General features: G+C 42.2%; 1 protein-coding gene across 1 annotated transcript in view; it reads right to left on the reverse strand.

Moving 5' to 3' along the window:
- The window catches only part of HSD17B4 (hydroxysteroid 17-beta dehydrogenase 4), a 76,956-nt gene that overhangs the window by 43,357 nt on the left and 6,935 nt on the right, over window positions 1–26,664 (reverse strand). Inside the window, exons 2-12 of the mRNA XM_035099591.3 lie at window positions 26,534–26,587; window positions 20,602–20,709; window positions 18,220–18,279; window positions 17,215–17,236; window positions 17,073–17,119; window positions 16,213–16,297; window positions 15,131–15,318; window positions 8,610–8,701; window positions 7,459–7,483; window positions 6,408–6,536; window positions 444–550 (exon numbers count right to left, since the gene is read on the reverse strand). Of these exons, the coding sequence (XP_034955482.3) occupies window positions 444–550; window positions 6,408–6,536; window positions 7,459–7,483; window positions 8,610–8,701; window positions 15,131–15,318; window positions 16,213–16,297; window positions 17,073–17,119; window positions 17,215–17,236; window positions 18,220–18,279; window positions 20,602–20,709; window positions 26,534–26,587 (917 nt within the window). The remainder of the gene's footprint in view (window positions 1–443; window positions 551–6,407; window positions 6,537–7,458; window positions 7,484–8,609; window positions 8,702–15,130; window positions 15,319–16,212; window positions 16,298–17,072; window positions 17,120–17,214; window positions 17,237–18,219; window positions 18,280–20,601; window positions 20,710–26,533; window positions 26,588–26,664) is intronic.

Below are 26,664 nucleotides of genomic sequence, written 5' to 3' on the forward strand. Positions count from 1 at the left end.
CACAAATTATGCCAAGCTGTTCCAAATGCATGTTTGATACACACATACACACACTTAAAGAGAAATGTGATGCTAGATTTTAGCAACTGTGGAAACAGAGGGGCCATTCATTTTTAACTTTTTGAAAGAGATGTTACTTTGCCCTACAGACCAATGCCTAGAGAAATTACACCTGACTAGCAAACCTGCAGAACTAGAGTGTCTGGATTCTTCGGAGAAGAAGTAGCAAATTCTCTAGTCTAATCAGTTCTCATAAATGTTACTTTACACTATGGAATAGTGTACAAGGGAACAGTGGGGGGAAGCAGTGCCTTCTCCAGCTCACATTTTAATATTGACCTTTTGAGACAGTACACTGCATCTTCCGACTCATGTGTCACAGTAGCTCCAGGCAATGGAATATCTTCAAGTCAAGTACCTTGCAGAAGCATTTTTTTACTTACAGGGTCAAAGTCTGTAGAGGATCTTGATGCAGTGTAGCTTGTGGGATTGGGGGAGACATCTTGGGATTCTATTTGACTTAACACATCATTCAGCATGCTGACTGATTCTGGAAATACAGAGGGGAAATGGTTTTGAAACCACACACACACACACAAAATAAGTCTTTCCACGGCTTCGTTCCAAGCAAAAATACAAACGTCACAAAATGCTAACATGGCACTTCAACCTCACTTTGGGGGAAGTCCCTCACAACCGGCTAGCTGTTTACAAGAGGGGACAGTTTGGAGAACAGTTTGCAAAAAGAGCTTTCAAAGTATGCCCCACTAGCCTTTAAAAATTGCTCAAATTAAAATCAGAAACTTAGTAATCGAGACACAGGAGAAAGTGTACTTAAACTTGCAAATTAAAAATACTTCCAGGTATCAGATTAGCACCACAAAGTATTTGAACACCTCTTCCAAAGCTGGTACATTTTTAGTCTTCCAGTACTTACATCAAAGGTCTAAGGTCCCCCTGTGTTTAGCATCTCTATCGACTTCTATTCTTTACCCCACATACAACTTCAGAACACAATAAGCTGCCTTGCGTCTGTGCCAGACTACTGGTTGATAGGGGATCAAATACTTATTTCACTCATTATAATGCACATCAGTCTCTGACTTTTGTCTTCTGGGTTTCTGGGGTTTTTTCCTGTTGTTATTCTGTCTCTCACAGCTACAATAAACCTTTACCATTAATTTTATGGACTGGTCATTTCTTCGTCGGGGGACAAACGGGCAAATTTAGCAGGGGATCAAATACTTTCCACCACCACCCCTCACTGTATATAAATGAAAAGGATGTTTAAAATAACCTTTGTTTTTTAAAAAAAACCATAACCTTTTCTTTGGGGAATTATAGGGACAGAACTACCTAAAATGTACAGAAATCCATTCATGTCTGCTACTACAGTGGCAAGAATGTTACTTGCCCCAAAATGGAAAGAAGCAGAAGTCCCAGCAAAGGAAGAATGGATACAAGAACTTATGGAACATGCAGAAATGGCAAAACTTACCGGAAGAGTAAGAAACCAAGATAACATTTTTTTTAAAATAAAAGAATGGAAATGGATTCTTGAAGATTTACAGATAAATTGTAAACAGATAAAAACATTGGCAGGATCGTTGTAATAACCTGCACTTTCATAAGACTATATATTTAAAGAAGACGAATAAATGAGCAAATTAAGTTACTGGTAATTTGGATATGCAGAAGATATTAAAAATAAATTTGAGGAACCGCGGAAAGAGAGGGGGAAGGAAGTCAAGTTTTGAAAAGTCAAAATGATTGTAAAATTAGTAAAATGTATAAAAGTAGTGAAATATTTAAACTTGAAAAGTGTGTGTGTGTGTGTGTAGATCATACCTGCCAAGTTGCTGTCAGAGAAATAAGGGACCGGGCCGGAAATAGCAGACCGGAAGTAGCGCTGCCGCCATTTTGGAACTGGGCGGAGCATGCTCAGAAGTGACTTTTGATGCTGCTTTGCCCAGTTCCAAAATGGCACACTGCAGCCATTTTGGAACTGGGCAGAGCAGCATCAAAAGTCGCTTCTGAGCATGCTCCGCCCAGTTCCAAAATGGCCACCGCGCCAGAATAAACCAGGGGGGAAACAAAAAAACCTGTTTTTTCAGCTAGGAACAGCTGGGAAAACGGGGATTTCCCGGGGAAAACGGGAGACTTGGCAGCTATGGTGTAGATCTATCATCTATCTATCTTTTGCCAGTCTCCTGAACACTGAGCATCTCTGCCAGTTCCAAAGAGGGAAAAGCGTGGGCAGTAGGGCCAGCACAGTAGCAGTGCCAATCCAATATTCCTGCCCATGCCATGCCTCCCTCCCTGTGCTTCATCCTTCTCCCAACCAACAGCGATGCTCAGATTTTGGAAGGTAGGTGTACAATGCTTCCCTGCCGACCTCTACTTGTCAAGGGCCTGGTCCTTCATGAGGAAACAAGACGTGCCATTAAACCGAGGACTAGAGCAGAGAAGTGCATGCAAGCCTTGTCCTCCATGTCCCCAAGCATGCCAGCTACACTTTAGGCCTCCCCACAATTAGCAGAAAGGTCTGCTTCGAATCTCTTCCCACAACAAGAAACCCTGAGAAGCCAGGATTCCAATAGGGAAGTTCTGGAAGTGCTCAAACATGCTTGAAAACCTTCAGGCCTGCATGCTAATGGTGTGAAGATCTGAAGAGTAGCTGGACACATGGGGTGGGACTTGGGGGGGCGGTGTACCCCTATACTTGTTTAATGCTTCACATATTTAGGTAAATGTCTGAACATGCATAGAGTGGCTTGTCAGAAGCTGCTAGGTGAACATCAGAGCCCAGAAGGCTTTTGAAACTTCATTTGCCACACACAAACCAACATGGCATACTGCTGCCCAAACTTTTTGCCTCGATATATTTGGAAAGTCATTAGAGGACCGGCTATCGAATTAGCTTCAATCTAAATGGTGGGGGGGGGGGTCAAGCATAATTTAATTCAGAATTCATTATTAGTTTCTTTAATAAAGTTTGGAGGCAAATATGCTGCAACTCCAGCCAAAGGTACAGAGAAAAACTCTCATTTTGCCCTTCCTCGACTAAGACCTAAGTCTAATTAGAGTAAGATCGTTATAGGGGAAGAAATCACTTTTTGAAAATGATACAGCTCAAATTTCAGTGCTTTTTAATCTGGGGTAAATGAAAATCAGGCCTACACACTCAGCATCTAAATAGCCACACACACCATTATAAGTCACAATTTGTGGTTCTAATTCTAGGCTATTCTCGCAAATGATAGGTAAATGATTACACTAATTGGAATTTTTTGTATAATTATATATGATAGTTGAGTATATAATAGCTTTTCACAGCATCAAATTACTTACATTAATGCTGGTAATAGTTTTTAATGAAATCTCCGGGGACAGCTTGAGCTTGCAGATATAAAGTAACATAGCTTCCATTTTTTAAAAATGTGAATACTCTAATTAGTTTTCCTTACTTAACAGTTCGGTGCCTTGAGGCACTAAGGAAAGGGGCTTTCTTACTGAGGGAAATTTTCTAATGTCGTTCCACTGAAAAATTAAATGAATTAGCATGTCAGATATCAGCAGCATTTTACCAGCCTCTCTGCTAATTCTCACAGATGAGAGATTAATCAAGGGCATGTTCTCATCCAAAACACAGCCAATAACATAACTGAATTCCTCACCCAGCAGAAAAATGTAACAATACATTGGATCTAGCATGCTATATTCCCCTTGGAATGTTAACAACCAGTTTAACTTTCAGCAAGCAAAATAGATTAGCTCCTGGGTGGAGTTTATTCTATCAGAATATTCAACGCATACTTATATTATTTTTATGTACAAGCCATCAGCCATTCAGCCCATATAGAAAATAGTAACAACATTATGGCCAATTCCCACATCGGGGGGGACCAGCCTGGCTTCACGGGGGTGGAAAAGAGAAGTTGGAGTGACTTCTCTAGTTTGAGAAATGAGTGCTTGGCAAGAAATCTGGTGCTGCACTAGGGAGATCGTACAGCTGACAGTGTCTGCTGGGACGCAGATGACGCTGTGGTCCAAACCACTGAGCCTCTTGGGCTTGCTTGATCAGGAGGTTGGTGGTTCGAATCCCCGCAACAGGGTGAGCTCCCGTTGCTCTGCCCCAGCTCCTGCCAACCTAACAGTTTGAAAGCACCTCAAAGTGCAAGTAGATGAATAGGTACTGCTCCAAGCGGGAAGGTAAACGGCATTTTCGTGCACTCTGGTTTTTGTCACGGTGTCCCATTGCGCCAGAAGTGGTTTAGTCATGCTGGCCACATGACCCGGAAAGCTGTCTGTGGGCAAATGCCAGCTCCCTCGGCCTGAAAGCGAGATGAGCGCCGCAACCCCATAGTCGCCTTTGGCTGGACTTAACCGAGGGATCAAGAGACAAGAAAATCCTACTCTCCTTCTAAATCTACCCAACTGCTCTTCCTTCAATCTTTAGTAGTTGGCATCCCTGTGCTAGTATCATCTGTTAAGGCTATACCAGTAGTGGGGGGGGGGTTATAAATAAGCTATTTTGAGAGAGGCTGGGATGTGTAGCTAGAACTCCACTTTTTATTTTCGTTAGTAGCCATGAGTCTCCACACTATTAGTATATAACTTGGTTGCAAACTCCAATACAGGCCACAACTGAGCCTATGATGATGCCAAAGGATGAATCCTAAATCCTGAACTTTCTAGGATCTGATCAACTAGATCGCCACTCATAAACATATAGTCAAAAATAATCTTCACTGGAATCAGGTATGAACAGTCCCTTTAAAAAGGGTAGCATTCCTGATTCTGACAAATTTATAGGCCCATCAAGTCTCTTCCAAGTATGACTTAGCATTGTACAATTTGTATTTAAGAGTTTTTTTGGGGGGGGGGGAATCTCTCCTAAATATTTCATTTGTCTGCTGCTGCTTTCCATTTCTAGAATCAAGAGTATATGCTCTGAAATGGAGAAGTCTACTGATTACTATATCTTCCGATTTCCATATCTGATTATTTTAGCCCCACCAATTTGCTCATCATCACAGGAGCAAACTAGAGCTGGGCCATATCTGGTTTTCAACATTGTGTTATATCACCAGCTAAATATCTCAATATTCTGATATATCACAATGCCTGAAATAGGGATGGAGCTATGTAGCATTGGCTGGCTTCACAGTTTATCCCACATCATGATTTTTGCATAGCACACATACACACAAACCTCATGATTCGCGATATATTGCCAGGTCAAAAATGATGAAACCAATATCACAATATGGACTTCAAAGCAGTTTGGGACAATACATTGTTCAACCCTAGTGCAAACTGAGCTCCTAAGAGTCTCACTGCCAGACTACCGTGTATTCCGGCGTATAAGACGGCTTCTGAACCCAGGAAAATCTTTTCAAAAGTTGGGGGGCCGTCTTATACACCGGGTACAAGAATCTGCAGTCGCCGCATATGGTGGGGGGAGCTCAAAAACGGCCGCGGCTGCATCCCCGCCGTATGCAGCGACCGTATGAACGCGAAGAAGTGCTCAGGAGAGGGCTGCTCCCCGCCAGAGAGAACGGCTCCCTCATGGCTTCGCGACCCGGATCAGCATATACAGTTTTGTGTATTTCATTGGTGTCAAGCTGCCGCCTCTTCTCTCTTTGTCAGCACATAGCGAAGGGATCTCTCTGTCTCTCTCTCTCTCTCCGCTCTCTCTTTCACTGCTCTGCTCAGCGTCTTTCGCTGGCTGTGCGAGCCCCGATGTCTCTGCCTCTCTATCTCTCTCCTCTCTATGGCCTCTATTCCCCTTTCACTCGCTCAGCCAGCCTCGATGTCTCTGCCTCTCTATCTCTCTCCTCTCTATGGCTTCTATTCCCCTTTCTTTCGCTCACGCAGCCAGCCTCGATGTCTCTGCCTCTCTATCTCTCTCCTCTCTATGGCTTTTTCCCCCTCTCAATAACTAAACAAACAAACAAACAAACAAACAAACCACCATTTCCCCAGCTGCAGACTTGAATGCTGGAGAAGACAGCCTCCCCTCCCCTCCCTGCCAAAAAAGGGCTAGAGTATATCCCAAATTCTATATTTTAACTTGAAAATTAGGGGGTCATCTTATACGCCCAGTCGCCTTATACGCCGGCATATACGGTACTCCAATCCATCAGAACACAAACAGAAGTGTCAAATATCTAAGACTACTCTTCAAGAAAGCTAGGAAACTCCTCGGAAAGAAACAAGAGTTTCATGTTTTCCCTTAATATGCATTATGGTAAGACCTGACACTTCCAAAAGTGCAACATGAGTCATGTACCATGATGTTTAGCTGGGTGATTTAAAAAAAGAAGAAAAATAAAACTGGTTCTTCAATAAAAAGAAGACCACATGATTATTTGAGAAATATAGTGAATTTTAAGTGCCCATACCCTGGATAGTTCGAGGTTTGTTGGCATTATTGAAGTCACAGATATTCTCCCATTTATTCTGCACCTCCTCTGGTGTCATCGGCTGGTTCTTCTGTCTGACAATGGCTCCCAGGGATCGCTCCCAGCGTACTAAGGAAACAGTGATAGGAAGAGATAGCCATCAACTGTTGAAACTGCGGGTCCACTGCTTCCTTGTAAAAGTAGCAGCCTTTCCCATCAAAACAAAAGTCTAGATTATCGCTCCCTGCCGAGAACCGAACCTGATATTTACATAATTCAGACTCCCACGTAGAGCAGAAATTCTAGCTCAGACCTTTAAGTAAGAGATCTTCGCTAAATATGGCTTTTTTGCCATTTTGTTTATCCGTGTTCATAGCCTGCATCATTTTGAAAGCTTAAAGAGAACAGTAGTTGTAAGAATCATAAAAGCACCCTATTCCATTTTAAATAAGATCTGATAAGAAAACACACCATATTTGCCCTCCGTTACCAAAAAGCAGGTCCACATAATATAGAGTGCACATAAAACATCTATAAAGGGTGCAGAGATGGAGTTTTGAGGAACTGTTTCATGGATGTACGGCAAATTACCCCACTATATGCCCTTTTAAAACATATTGGAGGAATTACTGGGTTTTCTTGTTTTTGTTTTTATTACGTATTATGTGTTTTTGTATTGTGATTTTGTGTTGTGGACCACCCTGAGACCTGCGGGTATCAGGCGGTATACAAATTTAATACATTATTATTATTATTATTATTATTATTATTATTATTATTATTATTATAAATAATACTTTATGCCTTTGTAGTATAAATGTGAGCTCAATCCACAGTTACTTACCAAAACATGGTAACGCTAAAGTGGTTTAGAAATGGCTAAAAATACCCCTTTGTATAATTCTGAAGTATTGGCATAAAGGTCCACTACGCTTAATAGGCAACAAATTAAAGTTTCCATATTCTATTTTATGACAACATAAAGATTTCATTTCATATTAAATTCAGATTCTTTTGGAAGTAATAGACCAGATTGTACAAGACCACTTACGTTTTCCAATCCATCCAGCTCCGACCTGCAATATAAAATTTTAAAAGTTAATATAACCTCAAAAAGCAAGCAGTGACAGAACTGTACTTCTAGCCATACTGGAGAGAGCAGTATGTTTCATTTCAATAGCGATGACAACAATAGCCCAATTCAGATGATCATATCTTGGTTTAATAAGGAGATTATATGAATATGAGCCTACAAATGGCAAAATGTTTAACTTCTGTTTTGTCATACAAGAGACGTAATGGATTGCTGTATGGAAATGGAAATTTCCTTATTATATTTATATTTAATTTTTTATACCTATTAAGTCTTTTATTGTTAGTAATTCTTAATCCAATTTGTCCATGTATTTGTTCTTGTCTTTGTCTGTCTACGAGCTTAAAACTGAAAGTGATTGATTGATTGAATATGAGCCTTTTGCCCACCCACTCAACCTCTTCAGTCCTACTTTCCCATCTAATCTAATCAAGAAGCCTCTAATTAACTATCATCGCCTGCTTTATCTGAAATGGGAAATTATGGTTACCACTTTGTAACAAGTCATAATATTAAACCAGCTTCAAACCTTGGTTGAACATCCTAGCATGTTCCAAAGCAGCTAATCATAGTTTCCTGGTTTTGATGGAACAAGAAACAATGGTTAATAAGATGCTCCTTGGTTTGATTGTTGTGAAGGCAAGAACTGGGGAGCTGAACGGGCAAGCAAAAGATTTATTCAGTATCTATGTATTAAGCTGAGATCAGAATGTAGCTAATATGACAAACAGCTACAGTATATACTCTTTGTGTGGTATTCAATTAAGATTTACTCAGAGCGGACCCACTGCAATTAATTAACATGGCTAAGTGAGGTTCGTTATTATCAGTAAGTCTACTCTGAGTACAACTTGGTTGAATATTGCCCTTAAATTTTTGCAGTTTGTTTCTTTAACCCTAGCATATTATTTCCTAGCTTCAAGAAAGCTGTTAAGTGGGTAGGCAAACCCAATATTGAGAATGTAAATTCAGGTATCACTCCCAACTGATGAGCTTATTCGCCCTAATTTGCACACGCGTGCACCTCACTTTAACTCTCATTTCTCAAAGATTCACAGCTGACCATGTGAACAATTTGTGGCTGGGAAAAGATAATACAGGGATATTACCTCAAACAGTCCACTGTTCTCTTGACAACTTTCATGGCAAAGCCAAAGAACCAGAGGAGCCACATATTCTGGCTTGAACGCATCCAGCATATCTAGGTTAGATGGAGTTTAAAACAACGTAAGTTTACAAAATAAATAAATAAATGCTATACACTCTAGAACAGATGTTGCACAGCAGGAATAAAAAACCTGCTGTCCTCGGGGTGCAGAAGGACTACAACTCCCATCAACCTCAACTATTCTCCATGGCCAACAAGAGTTGGAGTCCTAACCACATCTAGAGGGCCACGGTTTCCCCATCCTGATAATAATACCAGGCTTAACTGATACTTGTAAGTGCATGCTCACATTCATCCTTTGTTCATAGAATCATAGAGTTGGAAGATACCACAAGGGCCATCCAGTCCAACCCCCTGCCGAGCAGGAAACACCATCAAAGCATTCTTGACATATGCCTGTCAAGCCTCTGCTTAAAGACCTCCAAAGGAGGAGACTCCACCACACTCCTTGGTAGCAAATTTCTCTTCCTCACTTCCCCAAAATTTTAGACTGTAACTTCCTTCGGGAGAGGGGGCACTAATAATAATAATAACAATAATAAATTTATATCCTGTCCATCTGGCTGGGTTCCCCCAGCCTCTCTGGGTGGCTCCCAACAGAATATTAAAAACATGATAAAACATCAAACATTAAAAACTTCCCTAAACAGGGCTGCCTTCAGATGTCTTCTAAAAGTCAGATAGTTGTTTATTTCCTTGACATCTGATGGGAGGGCATTCCACAGGGCTGGTGCCACTACCGAGAAGGCCCTCTGCCTGGTTCCCTGTAACCTCACTTCTCACAGTGAGGAAACCACCAGAAGGCCTTTGGAGCTGGACCTCAGTGTCCAGGCTGAATGATGGGGCTGGGATACTAGGCCGAGGCCGTTTAGGACTTTAAAAGGTCAGCACCAACACTTTGAATTGCGCTGGGAAACGTACTGAGAGCCGATCTGCCTCTCTTCTTGCCTTCAGAATTTAAGAGCGTTATGTGGTGTACAAAATAAAACATTGCAAGTGATAACTTGCTGTCCAAAAACACCTAGCATGGAGTTTTCATCCAGGCATCATAGTGCAGAGATAGAAGTTGGGACACATTTTAATGTATCATCCCGCCTTTCCTCCAAAGAGCTATACTGTACTGGCCCATGGCTCTCCCCCTCTCCTTATCTTCAGAACAACTCTGTGAGGTAGGTAAGGCTGAGAGTCAGTGACTGGTCCTAGGCCACCCAGGGAGCTTCATGGCTGAGTGGCGATTTGAGTCCCACCTTCCCAGGTCCTAGTCTGACACCCTAACCATTACACCGCATGGGTTTTATGATGACCCATGGGAAGAACAGATGTGGCACAAAGAGGCAGGAAATGGCGAGACAAGCCTATAGAAGTCAAGAAGTATGGTTGCTGCAGGAGCAAGTCGCTTATCAAGTTTTCTGGCAAATTCAATAAATGTTGGTGCACACACACACCAAGAGTAAACAAAAAAAAAAACCCTCCCAAATTAGCTTTGCCTATATCAACGTTTTGAATTATGGTGCTGGAGGAGACTCTTGAGAGTCCCATGGACTGCAAGAAGATCAAACCTATCCATTCTGAAGGAAATCAGCCCTGAGTGCTCACTGGAAGGACAGATCGTGAAGCTGAGAGCCAATATTTGGCCACCTCATGAGAAGAGAAGACTCCTTGGAAAGGACCCTGATGTTGGGAAAGATTGAGGGCACTAGGAGAAGGGGACGACAGAGGACGAGATGGTTGGGCAGTGTTCTCGAAGGTACAAACATGAGTTTGACCAAACTGCGGGAGGCAGTGGAAGACAGGAGTGCCTGGCGTGCTATGGTCCATGGGGTCACGAAGAGTCGGACATGACTAAACGACTAAACAACAACAACAATATCAACGTTAGTCTGGCATGGAATCTCCTCTTGCTATTCCTTTTGCAATGCGACGTGATGCAACATCACCACTCTGGGCAAATACACCTAACATGTTTAACATACTTTCAGTGGCGGAATTTGGTACTGTGGCACCCTAAGCTAGTCCAAAATTTGGTGTCCTCCCTGGCAGCCGTCCTTGTCAGTTTGCATTTCTTGGTACAGAAAGTACTGATCTGATGTGTAGAGATCTTTCCTATTCTGGTTAATTCAGGAGTGTTCCGGAAAGTTTCTTTCTGTGTGAGAGAATCTCGCAGAAGCTTCTCGTTTGGGTTATTTCTTCTGGGAAGCTGAGTATAGCTGGTTTAAACTGGTTCTGTTATCTTTCTGTCAAGGGCATGCTGACTATAATAGGCCAGAAGGAGCCTGGGCTTCACTTTATTTTCTCTTTTCTGTCTCGTTGTTCTGGTGCCTTTCTATAAATGAGGAATTTCAAGGATTTGGTGGGGAACTTTTTTATCCTATTCATGAGATTATTAACAGTTGTATATCTTTAAGAGTTGCTGGTGTTGTACTTCTAGCAAGGAGTGGTTGATTTGAAATGATTTACTGATTGAACCTTGTATTTAACCTTGTAAGTAACTGTTGCATTTTCATCAATCTTTGAGGATTGTGAGCTTCGGTAGTCTTGTTAAGCTTTTGCACATGAACCTTTGGTGAGTATTTTAAACATTTCTGTACAATGTTTTAAAGAAATGTCTAAGTATGTATGGTGCATCATATAAATTTATACAAATTTATTACTTAAGAAAGAGTAATATGAGGAAAGAGGAAAATGAGGAAACCATTCCTGTGAAACGGGCAAGAAGCTGGCCACCCATCGGATGAGATAAGAACGCATGGGAAGAGATAAGAACGCATGATACATCATAGCACTTTACTATCGGACTTGATTATTGCACTTTATACTGGACTTTTAAGACCTCGAACATGAGATTTTGTACACATTTTTGAAACTCCTTGTATATGTGAAGGTTGTTGGTGCATATACATTTATATATTTGCACTTCACGGTGGTTTACCTTTTCATTGTTTTGCTAACTTTACCGTGTTGTCTGTTTGTTGCTGCTACATTTGCCTTCAGTAGCAGTAAAGCTCTGCTGCATGAAGTACAATTGCCTTTGATCTTTTTTCTTGGAAACTCTGCAAAGTGTTTAAGTTTTTCCTCCTCCGGAGACGGCGCGACACTCCTGCCGTGCCAGGCTTTGGGAAGGAGGCATGAAGCCTCCAACAGGGTTCAAAGCCCATCTACCTCCTTCCCAAAGCCTGGCAAGAACTAACTAGGCTTTGGGAAGGAGGTGGAAGGACTCTATGACCCTGTCAGAGCCCTTACAGCACTTTCCCATAGCCGGGCAAGTGTTTATGGGGTGCCCTCCACGTAGCACCCAGTGCAAGGGAACCAATTGCACTGCCCTAAAACCTCAGCTGTCACTTTGGAGGAACGCATGCTGAAGACTGAAATTTCAGTTTAAAAGCTAAGTAACAGGGTGCTCACATAAAATATGCCGGCCCTTACAGGTTCACATTAGAAGTCACCCATGTGGCATTAAGTGAAGTGATGAACAAATTTTTTGGCATTTACTTTTTATAAAAAATGCACAGGTTTTTTTCTGAGCACTTAAGAGGTTGATGTCGACGACAGGTACACTCAAGCAAATGTCAACTTCAGAAGTGAAATGGGAGTCTGTGCAGGACACTAAAATAATGTTGTTGTATCTCATACTGCTTCCTAGCATTAGAACATGGGTAGGCAAACTAAGGCCTGGGGGCCGGATCCGGCCCAATCAGCTTCTAAATCCGGCCCACGGACGATCTGGGAATCAGTGTGTTTTTACATGAGTAGAATGTGTCCTTTTATTTAAAACTAGTATCATGAAGCCCGTTAAATTAACGGGTGCTAGAACAGACCTGTTGCTCTAGCAACCTCGGGGACATGCGCAGAGAGCATCCTGCCGCGTGCCCGCGCACACCCGCCGCTTCATTGTGTCCTCTCCTTCCCCTCTAACGGAGAAGAAACCAGGAGGAAAGAGAGAGATCCTTCCGTAGCACAGCAGAGGCAAGGGGAAGCCGCACACTTTTTTTTGTTTGTATTGTTGTGTATATGCAAGCATGTAATCTCTCTCACGGTCCTGGTTTATGCCGTCCGAAGTCTCTGCGCTCCAAGTCCCAACGGCTGTCCATGGGGCACATGCGCAGTAGCGCAATCCCATGGACACATGGACTGGAAGCAGAGACACTTGCACTTTATTATATAGGATGCATCTCTGGGTTATTTGTGGGTCATAGGAATTTGTTCATTCCCCACCCCCACCCCACCCCACCCAAAATATAGTCCGCCCCCCCAAGGTCTGAGGGACAGTGGACCGGCCCCCTGCTGAAAAAGTTTGCTGACCCCTGCATTAGAACAAAGGCCATAAACAGGCAGAAAGCCCTATCCAGTGAAAGATGATACAACTGTAGCTCGCTACAATTCAGGAGGGTGAATCTCACACACTGTGTCCTGAACAGTCCTTTCTCCCCATTTATGAGCCGATAAGTTTACTTTTATCAGATGTGAAGCTTTTAACTGCTTTCTTCTAATGGATCGTACAACTATTAAACTGGTTCATAAGAAGCACTGTATGCTGTATTTGTGGATGTGCTTGAAACAATACGGCTAAAAGTGGTGAAATACACACGCTTGCAAAGGGTAAATAAATTAAACTCTTATTATTATTTTTAAAATAGGGAGATACTGGAAGGTTTGCAGCAGCCACTGGGCTGAATCGCTCATTTAAGAACTGGGCTCTGAATTATTAATACAAGATATGAAATAAATATATTTCCAAAGTGCATCAATGCAGAACGTTGCACTTTACGCGTAAGTTCAAGTGACAGCACGTCAAAGGCCAAAAGCTTGATTCCGAGTCTTAGCGGTCTGCGTGTGTCTTTGGAAGACAAGAGGAACGTTATGAAGATACGGGATTAAAATGAGCTTCACACACAAGCAAATCTATTCCAGCACCACAAACATCACGAGATGAAGCAAACTGAAGGTGCTTTGAAAACAGCACAATCAGCAGCACTGGTGGTCTCATACAGAAGCAGTCCAATCCATCACTGGCAGGCAAGAGGTGGTCAAAAGAGGTATGTCCCCGAACAGCAGGCAGGAAATTTTCTCAGGCCTCGCTTTCAATGAGTCGAGACCCAGGGCCGGCCCTAAGGCAAGGCTGGGTGGTGCAGGGCACCAGGGCGCCGGGCCGCCGCACTGCAGCGCCTGTGAAAGCCGCACTGCATGCTGCGCCCGCCCGCCAGACAGCAGCACACTCAGAAACGGGGGGGCCCACCGGGATAGTTCGTGCCACGGCGCCAGCTACACTTAAGATGACCCTGCCTAGACCTATTTAATCCCCAGCATGCTTTGTGAAAATAAGTTTTGGGTCGTTCCTCATTTGCTGTTTGGAAATATGTAAAAGCATTGGAAATACATAAAAGCAATGTATTGGAAATATATAAAATATATAAAAGCATGTGCTTCTCTAAAAGCCTTATGCAACACTTAGGGTGAGTGAGTTACATAAATTTGTTCTCTTTGAAATGTAGGGAAACTGAAATCAGCTCATCTCTATGTCTTTTTATTTCTACAAGAAAGAAGATTCCACCTGAACATTAGGAAGAACTTCCTGACAGTAAGAGCTGTTCAGCAGTGGAATTTGCTACCAAGGAGTGTGGTGGAGTCTCCTTCTTTGGAGATCTTTAAGCAGAGGCTTGACAGGCATATGTCAAGAATGCTTTGATGGTGTTTCCTGCTTGGCAGGGGGTTGGACTGGATGGCCCTTGTGGTCTCTTCCAACTCTATGATTCTATGATTCTATGTTCCTTGAAGGACAAGACCAACAGTTTAATCTAGTTTACAGTTTCCATTTAATCCCAGACACTGTATCGCCAACAACAGCTTGTCCAGTGATCCAGGAAAAGGTATCATTACTGCAAAAGAGAAACAGACATGTTGCTAGTGCAAAATTTCTTATCATCCAAATTTAAACGACCAGGTCCAGAATTTTGATTTTAAATATTATGACAAAGAGCCAATGGTAGATCTATTCTCTGTTACATTTTGTTATTTTTCTCTCTCCTCCTTTTCAAAAAAATCTGCACTTGCTGGGGACCAGTCAAAACAAATAACAGTTCAATATTTTAAGTTCTAGTTTGTTCTTGATTCAGGGTAGTTAGGGACATGCCAGAGTGTGGAACAGTAGTTAGCGTCCTGGGTTCAAATTCCCACTCAGCCATGAGGTCACCACACAAGGTTGTGGCGAGGATAACATGGGGAGAATTATGTACACCACTTTGACCTCCTTAGAGAAGAAGTGGCATATTACTAACATAACAAATAAAGAAAAGGAAGAAGGGAAAACATTTGACTCTGTAATTCTATGTAGTTTTGCCACTGTTTCGGTGATTTAACGACACATCCAAAGCTCACCTGAAATGGAAGAAATGTCAGGAACAGGAAAGTAGCTGGGCAGTTCTGTGATATTAAATCAGCCACTTTGCTAATATTTAAATCGCTTACCCTGAGGCATGACAGTCTGCGTTAGCCGAGATCCTGCGGTGGGAGCGATGGTGTTGCAATGGATATTGTACTTCCTGCCTTCGACAGCAAGTGTGTTCGCAAGACCCAAAAGACCAAGTTTGGCAGCGCTGTAGTTTGCCTGGCCAAAGTTGCCATATATCCCAGCAGCAGAGGAAGTCATAATTATTCTTGAAAACAAAAAGCAGCGAATTCCTGCGTCAATATGTCGTGGCAGAAAAGACTTTGAAAGGTGACAAAGAGACTAGGCCAGAAAAAGCAAGGAAAATGAATCCTGTAATGTGAAGGGGCAAGTCAGCAAACAGCACCAGGCTTTTCACATAGTGGCAAAATGATTTCCCCTCTTATCTAGTAAGAGAACAACCAAGTCATTTAGCAAGGTTTGGAAGTGCAAGCAAGTGACTAGCAAATAGGAGATATTCTGCTATCTCAGGGTAGCATCCCACAAACTATTACAATGGCAGCGATTAAGAGAGACACTTGGGCATGTTACCATGATCACTCATAGCAAATTTATTCTCACTCAGCCCCACACCCCTGGCTGGCCATTTGGGGCAATAATATTGGCTAACCTTAGTACAGGGGTTGCCAAGGTGGTGCCCTCCAGATGTTGCCGACTTTCATAATTCCTACACCAGCATGTCCGATGGGATGAGAATTGTAGTCCAATAACATCTGGAAGGGACTATGATGGTTATCCCATAGGGGGCTGTTGTATGGAGGACAACTAGATAATACCAGTATTCAAGGTTTCTCGCATGCAAGTGCTCTACAGCTATTAACCATTAGTGTTAGTATTATTGAACAACAACAACAACAACTATTACTGCTGATATTGAATAACCATTACATCATGGTTTTGATGGTTGTCAACCACCCTGGGGTTCTTTTTCTTTTTGTAAAAAGAAAGGTGAATTCTTTTTTCTTTTTTCAAGATTAAATTATCATGGATTTTACAGAGTAAAAGGTGGTAATATAACCACTGAGTACTTTAACTCTTATTAATTCAACGGAGTCTTGGATCCCTCCGGCAGTATGTTCAATGACCAATCCAATCTACTCACCTGCCGAAGTTCTGGTTTTTCATATGGTTCCATGCAGCTCGGGTTACCAGGAAAGACCCCCTCAGGTGAACTTTGTGAATTATATCTAGAAGAATTCAAGCAGTTTAATGCATGCGTTTCCTGAATGAGTAAAGGCAGCCAATTCTAAAGCGCAATATGGACGCTTTTCTTTGGAACAATGGCCTGGAGTCTGACTAGCCCTCTGAGCCGCTTCTCGTGCAGCTACGGTAGGTACCCCAACACTCCAGAACAGATTTTCAAAGGATCTGCAAAAACTACCATAATAGCTTCTGTTGGAAGAAGAATCCTATTAGTGGAACTCTGCTCTGGTCTGCTCCATGAATGGAACCTCAGTTTGGATCTAAGCCAACAGGATGAACCTTCAGTCTGTAAGTTTAATTAGGTCCATCATGGCTTCCCATTTGGCCTGCTACCTCTTTTCAGCCAAACCCAACATTGTATACAACATCAGGTGTGGGGCAGGTAAATATATGGCTCAGCCGAAAGAGGGATTTACAGGTACTGATGATCAGCAATACGTGGAAGGTTCTGTGCTAAACACTAGAAGATTATCAGGTCTTATGAAGAGCTTTGCATTGGGGTTCGTAATGCCCAATGATCAGCTGACCTTTGGCACTTTGCAAGCTGTGCCTTCAGCTCCACTGTTTCATTTCAAAGTGCGTGGGCAAAAATGGGTCACCTGATGTCATTGCTGCATCAGGTGATTGACAGGTGGCTGGTCCACCCACCTGTCAAACATGGGGGGGAGGGTGTTGGGAGATAACGATATGCCCCACCGACCAGATTCTGTTCCCCGCCACTGATCCACGTCATTGAGCTTTGCTACTTAGTCAACTCACCCCAGTCTTCATCACTAATTCTAGCAAACGAACGGTCCCTCAGTATCCTAAATAGAAGAAAAGGAAGCAAAATCATCACAGCAGTCACAACGTAATGAATCTGTGGCAGAAGAAAAAGTCTTTGTCATTCAGATCTACTTACCCAGCATTGTTGATAAGTATGTCTGCAAAATAAATGCACACAAAATGTTATATACACTCTATACATAGTTTTGGTATGCATGCTAAAATATTTACTACTACTTGAGTTGCATTTAATTTTGCCTTTAGCAAATCTGGCCAGTCCTGAGACACAGAGAGAGTACATTTCAGGAATGCAAAATGCTTGCACTTGTTAAAGGCTGGAAGTGACTCCAGTCTCTGGCTGCAGCACATTAGACTGGTGGTACAACAACAACAACAACAACTATAATAACAATAATTTTATTATTTGTATCCTGCCCATCTGACTGAATTGCCCCCAGCCAGTTGTAACAGACTGGCAAGAGAGAAAAGAACGCCCCACATTTGTGTTTCAAATGAATGAACAGTTACTAAAATTTGGGCAAACGCAGTGCTTCTTGGAACGTAACTGGCCTAACAGCCTCATTCACATTCAGGGGCACTTGCATATCTAAATGAAGCAATGCCTCTCAAACAAAGGACAAAGACATGCTGATGCATGCTATCCTAAGCATTTGCTAGAACAGCAAGTCCAAGGTTCAGGCCACCAGACTTAGCATGAATATATAATGCTGCTGCAACATGAAAAAGAGAGTTGATTCAAATTCAATACTCCTTACGTATTTTTGAAGCGGCCCCATAAACTTTGCCTTGCCGTTTTATGCATCTGTGAGTTGACATTCAAAAATGTACATGGCTACATCACAGTAGCTTCAGGACATGACTCCTCAAATACCCTGATGCTTGCATGGTGCTTCCAGGTGAGCTGGAATCCTCCCTCTTCTCATCAATAGGATGGGTGGCTCTTGATGACAAAGGGATGCCTTCATGCAGCTGCCCACCGCTCAAGTGGATACAGAAGCCTTTTCATGAGCTGCATCCGAAAGATCAGGGCAGCTATGTGGGATCTAACCCCCTAAGTCTGTCCTAAACCTCCTTTTAGGACAGAAGTGCTCTGTCTCATTTAAAAAAAAAGTAATCATACCTATCCTCCCAAAAGCATCCAGTGCAGTTTGCACAAGCTTCTCGCCGGCTTCCACTGAATCTGCAGAAAGAAGTTATAGAAAAAGAACTTAAGCCTCAATCAGCAATGGGAATATTCTAGTTAGAGAGAATACACCCATGCGGGTGGAAAGCAGGACACAAGAAAACCTGAACGTGATCCCTAGAGGCCATTACACATCAAATTTTGCTCACGGACAAACTATCTGGGCTATGCATTTACATAAACAAGTTGATTACCATAGACAGCAGCACCTCCTGTGACTGCAGCTACTGCAATTTCTTCCTGCTGCATTCATGATTACCAGAGAGATTATGCACACAAATAAGATACCTGTGGATAGACAGAATAGCCGAAATGGGGAAGAAAACACTGGCTTGGATCCTATGTGCTCTTTGGGTGAGTGGAAGCCAATTATAATAATACAGTGGTACCTCTAATTACGAATTACGAATGCACATTCGTAAGTAGAAAAAAAATTGTAAGTCGAATCCCATAGGAATGCATTAGGAGGAAAAATTCGTAAGTCAAAGCAACCCTATCCAAAAATTTGTAAGTACAGTAGAAAAAATCCTATCTAAACCGCATCCAAGATGGCGGATGGAGCTCCATACGTAAGTAGAAACATTCGTAAGTAGAGTTATTCGTAAGTAGAGGTACCACTGTAATAATAATAATAATTTATTATTTATACCCCGCCCATCTGGCCGGGTTCCCCCAGCCACTCTGGGTGGCTTCCAACAAAATACTAAAATACAGAAATCCATCAAACATCAAAAGCTTACCTAAACAGGGCTGCCTTGAGATGCCTTCTAAAGGTCTGGTAGTTGTTGTTCTCTTTGACCTCTGGTGGGAGGGCATTCCACAGGGTGGGTGCCACTACCGAGAAGGCACTTCTGCTTGTTCATAGCAGTAAACGCCAATACCCATCCCAGCTGCAGCCCCTCCCACACATGCCATTCCAGAGGGGTCTCCTGGCTCTCAGAAGTAAATTTGCAAAGAGGCACCAGGGGGTATGGAGCAGAAAAAACCCTGCTTTGCATATGGCATGATGTGCACTGCTGTGGTCTGGATCCAAGCCACTGTATGTACACATGTCCTTGGAAGGTAACACATATTTAAGACCCTGAACCAAAACAAAAAGGCTTAAATGTGGGAACAAGCAGCATTTTGAGTGGTTTTTTAACGCATCAAATATCTTCAGATGCCTGGGCTTCAGACATCACAATCTAAAGCAGGCTTCCTCAACCTCGGCCCTTCAGATGTTTTTGGCCTACAACTCCCATGATCCCTAGCTAGCAGGACCAGTGGTCAGGGATGATGGGAATTGTAGTCTCAAGACATCTGGAGGGCCGAGGTTGAGGAAGCCTGATCTAAAGTCAAGTAAGCAACAAATTGCTTTCGTATCTAAGGATAATTGCATGTGTCAGATGGGCAAAACACTAGGCTCATTTAAAGCACCAGATCATGATCTTCAGTTCCTGGCTGTGCCTTGAAGCTAGAAGGACATCGGTCAATAAATTTCACGACACGTTGCAGGTTATTTTCTGATGTTCTTCTACACCACACAGTTCCACATGCATTTCACAGCGCTTACCATAGTCTGTGCAAATAGATGGGAGCTGCAGGTAAATACATGCATGTCATGTGTCTGTTATATTTATGTATGGACTTAAGCCTTTATAAAATGCAAGATTGGAAACCACTTTCAAAAGGCAGCGGCATGCGCTGCAAATAGAGAACAGTACGCTCAGCTCATGGCCACTAAGAAATTACCAGATAGATCACAATGAAGCAGCACCCGGGTGCTTAAAGAATAAAGAAACAGAGCTACCATTTAAGGACTCAGCATAAATACTAGCCATCATGATCCGCACCAGGTAAGCTAAACGTGTATGTCTTCATTTAATGCAACAGCATAGGCTGCAAAAATGATAATTGTTGGAAAGAGAATCACACTTACGTAGCCGCAATGAATCGCATAACTTCAAATCTTTCCAAAATGTGTGGGCTTATGGTTCATGGTTCCACATTCTGACTACCTAGTCACAATTGGTACAGCAGACCCAATAATATTGGGCACTCTTAACTTTTCAGCTGGGTGACAATAATTCCCAAGCTTTTTTCCCCCAGTTCTGAGATTAGGAACAATTGGAAAGCAAAATTCTAGGAAACCACTAATCGTGCAACAGTCATTTAAAATTTCATTTATGGTTACATATAATTTTGCCAAAATGTCAGACCCTTCTAAGAACCTTACCTGGGTTTACATATTTCAAGAGTTAGAAATAGTAGCTTTGTGAGCATATTTTTTCAGGGGGTGGGGGGAGGAGGCAGGATAGAGATGAGAGGGGAGAAACATACCATAGTTGGCCACTGCTTTTCCACCTTTGGCTCTTATTTCTTCAACAACATTGTCAGCAGCTGACGAGCTCTTTCCATGTCCCTTGAAGTCACCTCCGAGATCATTCACTGGGTAACAAACAGAGAAGATTGTAATGAGAATTAGGACCAGCTGCTGCAACTTAGGGTAGGGACAGACCTTAAAGATCAGCAGTGCCAACTTAAATAAAATATTGGGGGGCCCAGGTAAGCCCCGTCCCACATAATTGATGGAATGTTGGGGTACAGCCCACAGCATTTAAATGGCTCAACTTTGGGGAGATCCAGGACCCTTAAATATTTTATTGCATGAGGCCGAAGGGACCTGGGCCCCTAGGAGTTGGCTCCTACAGTATGTTAACCATGACTCTGGGTTCAGATGACACGCTAAACTAAACCTTGGCATAGTTGCCATTCTGCGCCAAGCTAAAAAGCTCAGGGGTCGGAGCAAAGCAAGAGTGAGCTCCCCATTGGGAACTGTGACTGTGCGAACATGCCAGAAAGTCATACTTATCAAGATGTGTGAGCCAGACCTAACACACAGTGGTACCTTGGTTCCCGAATGGCTTAGTTGTCGAACAAATCGGCGCCCGAACGCCGCAAACCCGGAAGCTCCTGCAGCCGATCGGAAGCCGTGCCTTGGTTTATTAATGGTTTCAGGAGTCGAACGGACACCTGGAATGGATTAAGTTCAAGAACCAAGGTACCACTGTATATGGGTCAGAATAAGTAGGCATTTAGTCTGCCAATGTTCAGTTTTAATCTGGGATAGGGAACTTGCGGTTCTCCAGATGTTATTGGACTGCAGTTGAACAACATCAGGAGGGTCACAGCTTCCATGTCCTTTATTTAAACTAACACTTCCTAGACTGAAAAATCATGAGCAGATGACTCTGGGACATTTAAAGTAATGTTTCTGGCACAGCGAGCATTTCTGTAATCGGATACCTGTGCAAACAGGGTAGGCTAAGACTACATATAAACTTAGAGCTGAAATTGTCAGAAACCCAACAAGAGCTTACAGGGTGAGCAAAAGTATTTCAGGACCATATGAAGGCCTTCTATTGGCAGTCTCTGTTTAAAAAGCACACTCGGTAGTTAAAACAGGAGCCCCCAATATCATAGATGTATGCAGTTATTCTGAAAAATCTTTTTTTTTCTTCCCCTGCAGCGCACTAATTAGACTTCATAGACAGGCAGAAACAGTTTTATTTTCATCATTGCAATTCAGTGCTTTTGAACTGGAAGAAACATGCATGGATTATTTGCATATTTTCAGACATAAAACAAGAGCATGCAGAAAATCCAGGTTATGTAATAATAATGCTAAGCAGCTCATCTTGGAGGAGAGCTCAAAAGGGAAAGCAAATTGTGCTTGCGGATATGTATATATATATCATATTTATGAAGCAGCATTACCCCCATGTGGTCAAACAAAATAATGCAATTTAAAATTTGCCTCTGCGGTCAATAATTCCTCAGGCGTTAATGAAGTACATTAAAAAGGTGTCCATAAAAATTTGTTCTGAAAGATACACAGAATCAGGGGATAGCATAAAATTAATATCCTTATGCAGACACCTCATGATCTGCTTAAAAGCATTTTACTAGCCTAAGTGTTGGCTAAGGCTGCAACCCAACCCTGCTTTACCTGAGAGTAAGCTCCACTAAATTCGATAGGACTTACTTCCAAGTAGACCATGTTAGAAACCAATAGAGAACTAGAATTGCATAAAATAACAAATGTAAGGGGAACCTATAGAATGTTACAGTAAGCTAAAGTTCTGATTGTATCGTTCACTCTTTTCAGTTGTGATAGAAGGAGAGGAAAGAGGGGTAGTGTGAAGAAAAAAGTCTGTACATACAGTGGTACCTCGGGTTACAGACGCTTCAGGTTACAGACTCCGCTAACCCAGAAATAGTACCTCGGGTTAAGAACTTTGCTTCAGGATGAGAACAGAAATGGTGCGGCGGCGGCGGGAGGCCCCATTAGCTAAAGTGATACCCAAGGTTAAGAACAGTTTCAGGTTAAGAACAGACCTCCAGAACAAATTAAGTTCTTAACCTGAGGTACGACTGTATCTCAAGTTTAATTACAGTGCAATCCTATATATGTCTACTTGGAGGCAAGTCTCATTGACTTCAGTGGGTTAAGAAGGTATAGGATTGCATTCTGGTATTCAAAATCATACCGCCTTTGGTCAAAGCACAGCTATCGCTACTAAGGAGAGCGGAATAGTCTTCGAGACTGCCAACTCTAATGCAATGACCCAAAAAAATCAAAGCGGTTTCCAGAGACCGAGGCGATATAATGTCCTCTGAAACAGAGCTTACAAGAGGGAGTATTGTCAATTTTAATTCTTGATTTCACACCCTCTCCCCCCCCCCCGCAAAATTCATTCTGCAGTAGCCTTGAAGTTGAAATCAAGAAAGTCGTGTCAGAGGAAGCTCCAGCACATGCTCAGATCGCAAAAGCTAAAGAAGCAGATTTCACAGGAGACATCAAACAGACCTCTAGTCAAAATCATTTAAGGGCTCTTCCTATGACCTAACAGCAGAAATATACCAATTACAAGTGGGTACCATTATTATTTTTAATGAATAGATTTACTGAATGTTCCTATTTATACAAACACTTCTAACGTTAAAAACTGGTGGTTATTTGCTTGTAAGAGGCTTAAACATGCATATCTGTATTAGCATTCCAAATGTCAAAATGGGTATTGATTAATTGTAAGGGAGGCCAGTAAGCTCTGTAGCTGATAGACAGATGGACTGACAGGCAAGGATTATATTTCTGTTTCGTGCCAGTTTCAAGTAGCCATCTTAATAATAACAATAATTTTATTATTTGTACCCTACCTATCAGACTGGGTTGCCCCAGCCACTCTGGACGGCTTACAACATATACAAAAACCTAGCAAAACATTAAACATTAAAAAACTTCCCTATACAGGGCTGCCTTCAGATGTCTTCTAACGGTTGTATAGTTACTTATCTCCTTGACATCTGATGGGAGGGCATTCCACTTGGAGGGTGCCACTACCAAGAAGGCCTGCTGCCTGGTTTCCTGTAATCTCACAGTGAGGGAACCACCAGAAGGCCCTCGGAGCTGGACCTCAGTGTCTGGGCTGAACCACGGGGGTGGAGACGCTCCTTCATGTATACAGGGCCTGCATACTTGGGCATCTTTGGAAAGACGCATTGAAAGACTATTTTTATTTATTTCATTTTTATGTTTATGGTGCCACCTGCCTTCCATCACTGACCCCAAGGCTGTATACATGAGATTCCCAGCTGTTACCCAACCAGGCACTAACCAGTCGCAGACTCGCTTAAGCGCAGCAAGGCCTCACGTGCCTTCAGACCGAGACTTGCACAACTCATAAATGAACTATGCGTATATAGAAACTATGCGCTGAATATATTTGCAGTATTCTGGTCTTCCACTTATAAAACATTGACAGTTATGCAGAAAACATATGGCATTAAAGACAAGACCTGAGGTAATAGCAATAGATCTCCGAGTCCTCTCTCCTGCAAACGTCTAGGATTATTTCCCCAAGGCTAACAATTGTTTGAAAGTGTATCATGTTAAACTAGACTGAAGGAGCTGGAAACCTTGTACTGAAGGGTATAAGGTCTGGTTCACTAGGCTTCTGTTCTAACTGCTGCAAAGCCTCTGTTTTTGAGTATGTTTTGAACATTCTTACATTAAAAATGACGAAGGCTCGCATTTCAAACAACTTTAACCACTTCCAGAATAAAAGCCGTAATTCAGAGCAGCTGTTAGCTAAAATGAAAAGGAACTGCACACGTTTCTGAAGCTTTTAGTGCAGTTAGTGCTGTAGCTGCTTTGACAACTGCTTGGTTTAAACAGCGTGTCACACTGGTTATTGGAGCTGCGGCAGCGGAAACGATGAAGAAAGCCAACCCGGGCTGCAACCAGCAGTTTGCAATGCGAAACAGGACTTGTAGATTGTATCGTAAATGTGTGAGCTGCAAATCAGAATAGCTGCTTGGTAGAAAAATATGAATGATATATATTATTTTCCTAATTGCCATTTATCAACTTCTAGAGTTGCCCACTGCCATTAGCAAATAGGATAGCAATTCCTGGCTACATCGCTAACGAAGCCTGCAATTCTGCTTAGTTCTGAGCTACCTAAACATTTGAAAAACATGTTCTCTATGCCTTAATTCAGGTCCACCAACACTTCTGTCACTGACTCAATTCATGATCAAATTGCCATCCTCTCAGACATTACCTCCTTTTCCTCCAATCTTCCTTCCCTTTCATTTTCCTGTTTAGCACTAACTGCAGTTTGCTGTGGTGTTCAAATGGCCTAACTATGGTTAGGCTTATGATTACAGTGGAACCTCGGTTTATGAACACCTCGGTTTATGAATTTTCGGTTTATGAACGCTGCGGACCCATCTGGAACGGATTAATTCACTTTCCATTACTTTTAATGGGAAAGTTCGCTTCAGTTTATGAACGCTTCAGTTTATGAACAGACTTCCGGAACCAATTACACCCATGTTTCAGTTTATGAACGCTTCAGTTTAAGTACTTCGCGGACCCATCTGGAACGGATTAATCCACTTTCCATTACTTTCAATGGAAAAGTTCGCTTCAGTTTATGAACGGTTACTCCGCGGACCGTTTGGAACGGATTAATCCACTTTCCATTACTTTCAATGGGAAAGTTCGCTTCAGTTTATGAACGCTTCAGTTTATGAACAGACTTCTGGAACCAATTGTGTTCATAAACCGAGGTACCACTGTATGGTTGTCTTCCAAATTTAACACACAGAGTGGAGTGTTAAATAGAATGTGCTCAACTCACTCCCGCTATAGCATTTTCTTTCAAAATTGCACAATTTGTGAACTTTTGTCCATTGTCACTAAAACCGAAGCTCAAGATGTTCTTGCTAAACAGGCATTGAAAAGGCATCTAATTGCAATCCTTGGGAAACTGCAGCTACTCAATGAAAGAGCTCTCTGGCCATGTGTTAAGAGCTTTGCTCCAGATTTCAAGGTTTCAAATTATGTAAAGCTACATGAAAATTCAACAAACCCTTAGAAGTTGTGTAATTTGAAAAGTGCCCCAACGAGTAGAAGGAAGAGTCTGCTGCTGCCAACTCAAGATGGAACACAAATGATTATCAGAAATAATTTACTCAGAATGCAGTGAGTTTTATTTCCTAGTTTAGTATGTAGTCTTAAGCCTTGGAAGTGTCGCTAGCTAAAGAGGACTTAATCCATAACACACATTTATATTGCTGTTGTCTTTAAATCCTTCCATAACTTGGTTTATCCTCCAATATATTAAACACATTCCAGAGTTTCCAGTATGTTCCAGTATGCTCCTAACCTATGTGCATATATGCACACTCAGAAACTACTTGGTTCCCTTTAATGAATCACATGAAGTTGTTGTTGCCCAACTATGAAAAACAAGCCAATTAATCACTAAAGTCCCGCAGTCTTGCATGAGCTCCATTAACATGACATGAAAGCAATTACACACACACAACACTCTTCTAAAATATTGCATGTGGCATTGTGCGAACCACAAGTGCTTTTGTTTTCAGGAAACATTTCTTTTCCAGCAACTAGCTACCACTCCAACTTAACACTTGGTTCCCCATAAACATGTAGTGCCCGTGGGCAAGAAGATGTACTACCCAAATGCCAGTATGCCATTATGTAAAACCCCTAGCTGTCTTGCCATCGAAACTAGGTCAGAGAAATTAAACTGGAAAAGCTTAACAGTGGATCTCCACAAGTAAGGAGTGCAACGATTAATAGATAAATAAATGAAGTGCAAAGGTTGCTGGGACAAGTTGCAGCGTTTTAAATCACAAATGACAAAGGTTGCTGGCAAAAGAACTAAAGTAAATAACTTACCAACCACAGAAGCTCCTCTTTCAGCAAACGCCAGGGCATAGGCTCTGCCCAGTCCTACCAGGGATTAAAAAGAAGAAGTTCTTTTAGAATCTCAACAGTTTAAAAACTGAAAAAGAAGTCAAGTCTGTGTG

The sequence above is a fragment of the Zootoca vivipara genome, chromosome 10 (assembly GCF_965207765.1).
Source record: "Zootoca vivipara chromosome 10, rZooViv2.hap1.1, whole genome shotgun sequence".
NCBI lineage: Eukaryota > Metazoa > Chordata > Lepidosauria > Squamata > Lacertidae > Zootoca > Zootoca vivipara.